Genomic DNA, 8,663 nt, shown 5'->3' on the forward strand with positions numbered 1-8,663 from the left:
GATGGTTCTTAGGATACCAATCATCTGTGGACCTCAGATTAAAATCTCCAGGCTAATGAAGCAACTGATCCTGGGAGCTAATGGCCCCTTATAGACTTTAAGCTGAACTATAAATACCTCACAAATTCTAAAAGCAGAAAAGCAGCCTGTTATTTCTTTACTGGAACTGATCCCAGCTCTGCAGAAAATGAATTTCTCTACTCTTCCCCCTAGTCCTAAGAGGTGAGTGAGAGGAAAAATAGCTAAAAGCTAGAGTATGACCATTGCAGAGAGGGATTGCAGCTGACTCCATCTGAGAACGGGATTGCAAAACTATAAATAAATAAACTCTCCAGTGTTTTTCTCTTTAGAGTGACATGTGTTTAGGACTGAGACATGTTTACCAAGATTGATTTGGGGCAAAGTAGACTTGAACTGTCAAATTTCTCAGAATCAAAAGGGGTGCTCAAATTAATATAGATCAATCTACATCTGTTCAATTACCTCTTCTTTAGAACTTCAAAAGAATGATAACCTGATGTGCATTTGAAGAACTCTAAGGGGTCTATGTAAAATGTATAGGGGGAAAGGTGCAGGAAATTTTTATAAGGGGAAATTTTTGTATTTTGTTTTTATATATTTTTATAGTATAAATATATATATATATATATATATATATATATGTGCAGATATAGGTATGATATAGATTTCATTTGTCAAAATTTTAAGAAAAGTAACTCCAAGGGAAAATCATTACATATAAAATAATATATTTTACTTTTAAAAATAACTATCTATTATGATATTTTTCTGTCAAGCTAATATCTATTGCAGTTTTTAAAATCTCTCCATGTCAAAGTCGTAATCCTGATTAACATTTTCTGGAGAGATTTTAATTTGTCAATGTTCTTTATAGTGGCACCTATAAGAAGCTTTCTGCCTATGATCTGACCAGAGGACAGTAAGCATCTATTGCCTATTCTATTCTGGCTAATATTTAATCTAGAGTAAATTTAACTTTTTATGACTTTCATATTAGTTTTATTTTGTTGATTTTCTAGGATTCTCTATACCATCATATCATTTGCAAAGAGTGAGTTTCCTCTTTTCTTATTTTAATCCCTTTACATTCTTTTTCTTCTCTAATTGCTACAACTAACATTTCAAGTTATTTATTGAATAATAGTGGTGATAATGGCCATCATTGTCTCATCTTTGATTGTATTGGGAAGACTTCTTCTAACTTATTCCCCATAGCAGATAATGCTTGCGGATGTATTTAAATGGATATTACTTATAATTTTAAAGAAAAATACATTTAAACTTAATAGCTCCACTATTTTAATGGAATTGGTGATGTATTTTTTTTAGCTTTTTGCAAGGCAGATGGGGTTAAGTGGCTTGCCCAAGGCCACACAGCTAGGTAATTATTAATTGTCTGAGGCTGGATTTGAACTCAGGTACTCTTGCCTGACTATAGGGCTGGTGCTTTACCCACTGTGCCACCTAGCCACTCCAGTGATGTATTTTTCAAAAGTTTTTCTGCATCTATTAAGATAATCATATGATTTATTTTAGTTTTATTATTAATCTGGTCAATTAAGCTGATAGTTTTTCTAATATTGAGCCAGGTCTGCACTCCTGGTATGAATTCCACCTTCTTTCAAGTATATTATCCTTGTAATAAATTGTTGCATTCTCTTTGTGAATGTGTTATTTAAAATTTTTTACATTAATATTCATTAGGAAAATTTATGATTTTCTTCCTCTATTTTGGCTTTTCCTGGTTTAGGTATCAAAACTATATTTTTGTCATTAAAAGAATTTCATCAGAATTATTTATAAGAATTAGTTGTTCTTTAATTGTTTGGTAGTAAATCCATCTGACCATATAGATTTTTTTCCTTAGGAAGTTCATTGATGACTTGTTACAATTTTTTTCATAAAATGATGTTATTTGGGTTTTTAAATATTTTTTCTTGCTATCCTAGAAATTTTATATTTTTCCCTAATATTCATCCATTTCAGTTAGGTAGCTAGATTTATTGGCATACATTTGGGCAAAAAAGTTCTGAACTATCACTTTAATTTCTTCCTCAATGGTGGTAAATTTACCCTTTTTATTTTTGGAATTATTTGGTTTTATTCTTTCTTTTTTAAATCAAATTAAGCAAAGTTTTATATATTTTATTTCTTTTTTCCCAAAAATCTAGCTCTTGATTTTATTTATTAGTGAAAAACTTTTCTTACTTTCAACCTTATTAATCTTTGACTTGATTTTCAAAGTTTTTAATTTGGCATTTAATTGGGGATTTTAAAATTGCTACTCTTAAAGCTTTTTAGATGCATGTTCATTTTATTAATCTCCTTTTTTCTCTTATTTTATCCATGTAAGCATTTAGAGATATAAAATTTGCTTAAGTACTGCTTTAGTGTCATCCCATATATTTTGGTATATTGTTTCATTGTTGTGATTCTCTTGAATCAATTTATTGAATGAAATTTGATTTATTATTTGATTTATTCATTCTTTGGTATTAGATTTTATTTCCAATATGTTTTTAATATAAATTTCCATGACACTTTATTACATGAAAATTTTATTGCATCATGACCTGAAAATGAACATTTAAGATGTCTGCCTTTCTTCATTTGATTGTAGTTTTTAAATCAATTATTGTATAGGTGTCATGTACTGCTGAGAAAAGATATATTCCTTTCTTTCCTTATTCAGTTTGCTCTGGAAATCTATCATATATATCAATCTTCTAAAATCCTATTCACCTCCTAAAAATCTTTTTGTTTATTTTGTGATACTAGGATAGTTTTGCTGACAATTTCTTCCTGTAACTCACTTAATGTCTGTTCTAAGAATATGAATATTATAACACTGGGTAAAAATATGCTTTGTATAGATATTTAACTCATTGCCTATAGAATGAATGCTTTTGTAAAATGTACTTTCTTTCTTTAACTCTTTTAACTGGATATAGTTTTGTTTTTGGTTTGAGATAAGGATTGCTACCCCTGCTTTTTCTTTTTTTTTGCTTCAGCTGAAGTATAATAGATTCTGCTCCAGCTCCTTACATTTACTCTGCTTATATCTCTCTCTGCTTCAAATATGTGTCATGCAAACAATATATTGTAGGATTCTGTTCTTTAATCCACTCTACTATTCTCTTCTTTTTTTGTGCTATAGTTTACATCAAAATGTAGCTTGCTTGCAGCATTCAGCCTGAGGCGCCATTTTATGCAGACCTTTGTGGGTTTACTAAATGCTTTAGAAAATGTAGCCAAGCTACCACAGAGCTTGCACTAAATTGGCAAATCAAAAGATATTGTCTATTATTTTAATTAAAACTTTTAAAAGTAAGGTTGGACTTTAAAAGTAAATCCTGGAATAGTTCAATTTGCATTTATTGTTATGATTATCTACTCTCTATTTTCCTTCTGCCTTTTTTCTCTACTTACACTTTTTGCTTTCCTTTCACCACCTCTCTCTTTACCAGTTTTGCTTCTGATCACTGCTTCTCTCAGTCTGCCCTCCATTCTATTAATCCCTCATCCTTTTCAATTTTCCTTTTTCAATCCTACTTTTCTTCAGGTAAGATAAATTTCTATACCCAACAACATATGTATTTTATTGCCCTTTTCAATCAAATCTTATGAGAGTAAGGTTGAAAGAATGCATACCTCCCTTCTTTCTTTTCATCCACAGTAATGGGTCTTTTGCCTATTTGTGCCTTGTAATTTATCTCATTCTGCCTCCTCTTTTCCTCTTCCCCCCCCACTACTATTCTTTTTCTGCCTTCTTATGCCATCACATCAGAATCAGCTTATACCCACACTCTTTCTCTATGTATAACCCCCTTTAACTGTACTAATAGAGATATAGTCACAAGAGTTACAAATATCATGTTCCTGTGTAGTTTAACCTTAGTGAATGATATGGTTTCTTAAATTTCTTTATTGTTTGCCTTATTATGCCTTGTATATTGTATTTGAAGATCAATTTTTTGTTTAGCCCTTGTGTATTTTCTGTAAAATTTGAAAATATCCTATTTCATTGAATGTTCATGCTGAAGAAGTATATTCAATAATGCTGGGCAGTTGATTCTTAATTGTAACCCAATCTAATTTGTCTATTGGAGTACCATACTCCAAGTCTTTTGATCCTTTAATGGAGAAGCTGTTAAAGTCTGGACTGATAATTGTGACTAAGGATCCTTGATCTTTGAATTATTTCTTTCTTACTGTTTGCACTATTTTTCTCTTTGACCTGATAATTCTGGAATTTGACTACAATATTCCTTGAAATTTTCATTTTGACATCATTTTCCAGAAGTGATTGATGGAATCTTTGAACTATAATTTTATCCTCTGGTTTTAGGATATCAGAACAGTTTTTCCTTAATAATTTCTTGAAAGAGGTTGTCAAGGTTCTTTTATTTTTTATCATCACTATCAGACAATTCAATAATTATTAAATTAACTTTTCTACATCCATTTTCTGGGTCAGTTATTTTTGATTTTTTTTATTCAGTGAGGTATTTTATATTTTCTTTTTTAATCCTCTTGATTTTGTTTGACTGATTTTCCATGTCTCATAGTCATTAGCTTCCACATGTCCAATTTTACTTTTTAAGGAATTATTTTCCTCTGCTTTTGTACCTCCTTTCCATTTGATCAATTATACCTTTTTTTTTAGGTTTTTTGCATGGCAAAAGGGGTTAAGTGGCTTGCCCAAGGCCACACATCTAGGTAATTATTAAGTGTCTGAGGCCAGATTTGAACTCAGGTACTCCTGACTCCAGGGCCGGTGCTCTATCAAGTGCACCACCTAGCTGCCCTTCATTTGTGTTTCTTACCATTTTTTAAAGTTGAGATTGGCTGCTGGGGTGCAGAGGTGCTGTCAGTTTTTCTTTTCTTTTGTTTTTTTTTTGAGCTAATGTCTAGGCTCCTGATCACTGGCTTTCTTTTCTGGGTTCAGAAGTATTGGCAGCTTGCCCACTACACTGGAATGACCTGGCCTAGTTGTACCCGCTGTGCTCGGAGTTATAGTGCTGGCAGTTTGCCTACTGTGCTGGAGCTGAAGGCCTCCCAATTGACCTGTTATACCACTGTTCTGCTGAGACCAATCAATATAGGCACTTTAGTGCAGCTATAATTATTTGTTCCAGTCTTCATACAGTATTTAACACATATAAGATAGTCAATAGTCTCGTACAAGTGAATTCTTGAATTCATCAAAGGGTTATAAAGACACTTTTGTTTGTCTCTTTGTCATTATAAATACAGAAAATGTTTATGGAGGTCAGATCTTTGTTCATTCTGGTCTTCTTTTTACCAATTAAGTAAATTTCATACTCCATTCCATAGCATTTCAGATGATCTACAACATGACATTCATTATTCTGCCCTACCAATTTTAGTAAATATTTTTCTGTCATAGTCACTTTTAAATTCTATCCAAATTTCACATATTTTATCTAAATCTTTCCTGTGCTTTCATGTCTCTGTGCCTTTCCTCAGGTGATTACTGATGCCTGAAGTACTCTCTCCTTTATTTATAGCCATTAAAAAATACAGTGCAGAATCCAACTCAAATGCTAACCTCATGGAATGTACTTTGTAGCTATCCATTACATTTATCTTGTAATACTGAATTATAGTTATATGGCTGCACCCGATAGTCTTTAGTAAGGAAATGTAAGAAGATAGAAGCAACATAGAGTTTACATATCTTTCAGAACCTGGAAAAGGATTATGTGCACATCAGGCACTTGAAAAATATTTGTTGAGTTTGCATTTTAAACATGACGGGGATTTATTTCTGATAGGTAGAATCCATTATTACTGAACAACTGTCAACATCATGAGAAGAATGCATTGCTTCCTTAACCTTCTGAACACTAACATGCTTGGAATTGAAGATACTTGTCAGGAGAGGGAGGCCATAATTAAATAAGTTCTCTTCTTCACCCATGAGATCAAAGGGAAGGATAATGAAGTGACATCCCAGTGTTTTATTTATCTCCTTACAGATGTGAAAAGTGTCATTCACAGCAATCTTTATACTGACCAACATAGACCAACTGGGGGACATAAAAATAGAACCCATATATGGCCAGAGGGCCTACGATGTTTGACTTTAACTCAACTGAATTCATTAATCCCAGTACATTCATCCTCCTGGGTATCCCTGGTCTAGAGTCTTTGCACATCTGGATCTCCATCCCCTTCTGCTCCATTTATGCTGTTGCCCTTTTGGGAAATGTAAGCATCCTCTTCATTATCAAGACAGATTCCTCTCTGCATGAACCCATGTTCTACTTCCTTTCCATGCTGGCTATGACTGACCTTATTCTCTCAACATCAACTCTTCCTAAGATGCTTGGACTATTTTGGTTTCATGACCATGAGATTAACTTCCATGCCTGCCTCACTCAGATGTTCTTCATTCATGCTTTCTCTGGAGTAGAGTCAGGGCTCCTGGTGGCCATGGCATTGGACCGATATGTGGCCATCTGTAACCCACTGAGACACTCATCTATACTTACCAACCCTGTGGTGCTCCGGATTGGCATGGTGGCACTTCTACGTGGTTTAATACTCATGACTCCCCATCCCTTCCTAGTGAGGAAGTGGTCATACTGCCGGACCAATGTTGTTCCACACACTTACTGTGAGCACATGGCTGTTGTAAAATTGGCTTGTGCTGATATTTCCATAAATAGCCTCTACAGCTTGGCTGTCATAATTCTGATTGTGGGCACAGATATAGCATGCATCTCTCTATCCTACATCCAGATTCTTCGAGCAATATTTAGTCTCCCTTCGAAAGATGCACGCTTAAAAACACTCAGCACCTGTGGCTCCCATGTCTGTGTTATCCTCACTTTTTATATCCCTGCCCTTTTCTCTTTCCTCACCCATAGATTCAGTCAGCAGATACCACACCACATTCACATTCTTTTAGCCAATATGTACTTGCTGGTTCCCCCTATGCTTAACCCCATCATCTATGGGGTCAGGACCAAACAGATCCGAGACCAAATTTTGCTTTTATTCAGGACTAAGACTATCTAAGAAACTTGAACGTGAAACTGAATATATTTTAACATCCATACCTTCTGCTAGCCTGTACATAGAAATTTTTAATCAATCAATAAATATTAGATGCCTACAATGAACTAGGCACAAATATTTTTGTAATTTGTATTCATAAATAAAAAGGATGAAATATTTTCAATTTTCCAGGAGCTGGTTTCTAATGTGGTATTCAGCAAGTATAGCAACATAAATATGAAATGAATAAATATAAATATTAGGGATCATAGGAGATTTCTTGCAGCAGGTGGTAGTGAAGTGTGTCTTAAAGGAAAAGTAGAACAACATGATATATGCATGTGGAACTGTCAATACAAAGGCTCAAAAACTGCAGCTGAGACAGAGAAAAAAATGTAATTAGTTGATTCTAGCAGTATACAGGGAGTACAGAAACTGCCTCAAGGTCTGTATTGATTATTTTGGAGATAGTTCAGATGAAATAGGGCTATATATCTCTGATATAGCACAGACTAATCTCAGTTTGAAAGTCACTCTCATTAGGGGTAGGGGTGTGCTAGAATGAGCTCAGACCAGCCCACGAGTGAAGATTATTAAATTTTTAGTGTGAACATTTACACTTCAGAAATCCAAAAACACTACAAGTAAGAGATTGATTTATTGTTTTGTTGATTGTCTAAAATTAAGGAAATGATAAAGCATTGAAATTTTAAGGATTGAATGTATATATATATATGTATATATATATGTATATATATATATATATATATATATATATATATATATATATATATGTAAAATGAACCAATGACTTTTATTTTTTTGCTATTGAGGCAGGCAAGAATTTCCAAAAACCTAAGGTGGAAGAATGGTAAAGATATTCATCAGTGTTGGAAGTAACTACAGCCTGTTACACATTAACCATTGCTATGTTTCCATAACTGTCAATATGTGTTGTCAGTACTTCTTTTCTCTACCCTGTTTTTTTCTGTTGTTAGGTGAATGAATATACAACATAGAGAACCAGGTTTTATCCTTATGAGCTTTGAAAAATCAGAAGATTGTTTAAAGTTTCCCTCATGAACTGATACTCACAGTAGCAATCATGAAGTTCAATAAGGAGCCAATCTGGCAGAGAATCCAACCAGGACTTTAGACACTATGGCTCCAAGGAAAAGAATGAATCATACATTGACTAGGAGAAACTCAGAAATGAACTGGGTGTCGGAATATTTTGTAGGGGCTTGAACCCCTGGTCCCTTGAGGTCAGAAGTGATACAAGACAGTATATTTCAAGTGTGGGAAATCTTAGTCAATGTTCTTTAATAATTGCAAATTTATGTTATGTGATTATATAATATTGAGGAGAAGTTAACAATGTTAAAAGGGGAAATACACTAGATTAGAGCCTATGAAATTTCTCCCAGGTCTTCATATTTACCTTTAGAACATTAAGAGGAGGCAATAGGGAGACAAATGCTGGGGATTCAATCTGCTGCTTAGAGTTAGATTTAGTGAAATGGATCCAGACCCTACTCCAAACACTGTATGTGATATTTTGAACTTTTAGCCTCCAACATATTTACCTAGAGAAATAATATGTACTTTAGGTTCTA

General features: G+C 33.6%; 1 protein-coding gene across 1 annotated transcript; it reads left to right on the forward strand.

The window, feature by feature from the left end:
- Positions 1 to 6,120: 6,120 nt before the first annotated feature.
- LOC141489470 (olfactory receptor 52E4-like) lies at positions 6,121 to 7,068 on the forward strand. Its single transcript, XM_074190076.1, has one exon. It carries the CDS (start codon positions 6,121 to 6,123, stop codon positions 7,066 to 7,068), a length of 948 nt encoding a protein of 315 aa, XP_074046177.1.
- The last annotated feature ends 1,595 nt before the right edge of the window (positions 7,069 to 8,663 follow it).

Source organism: Macrotis lagotis, chromosome 1 (genome assembly GCF_037893015.1).
Source record: "Macrotis lagotis isolate mMagLag1 chromosome 1, bilby.v1.9.chrom.fasta, whole genome shotgun sequence".
Classification (NCBI taxonomy): Eukaryota; Metazoa; Chordata; class Mammalia; order Peramelemorphia; family Peramelidae; genus Macrotis; species Macrotis lagotis.

Excerpts from the sequence above, each read along its gene's own strand:
- LOC141489470 (XM_074190076.1), top strand. The coding sequence starts at position 6,121 with ATGTTTGACTTTAACTCAACTGAATTCATTAATCCCAGTACATTCATC.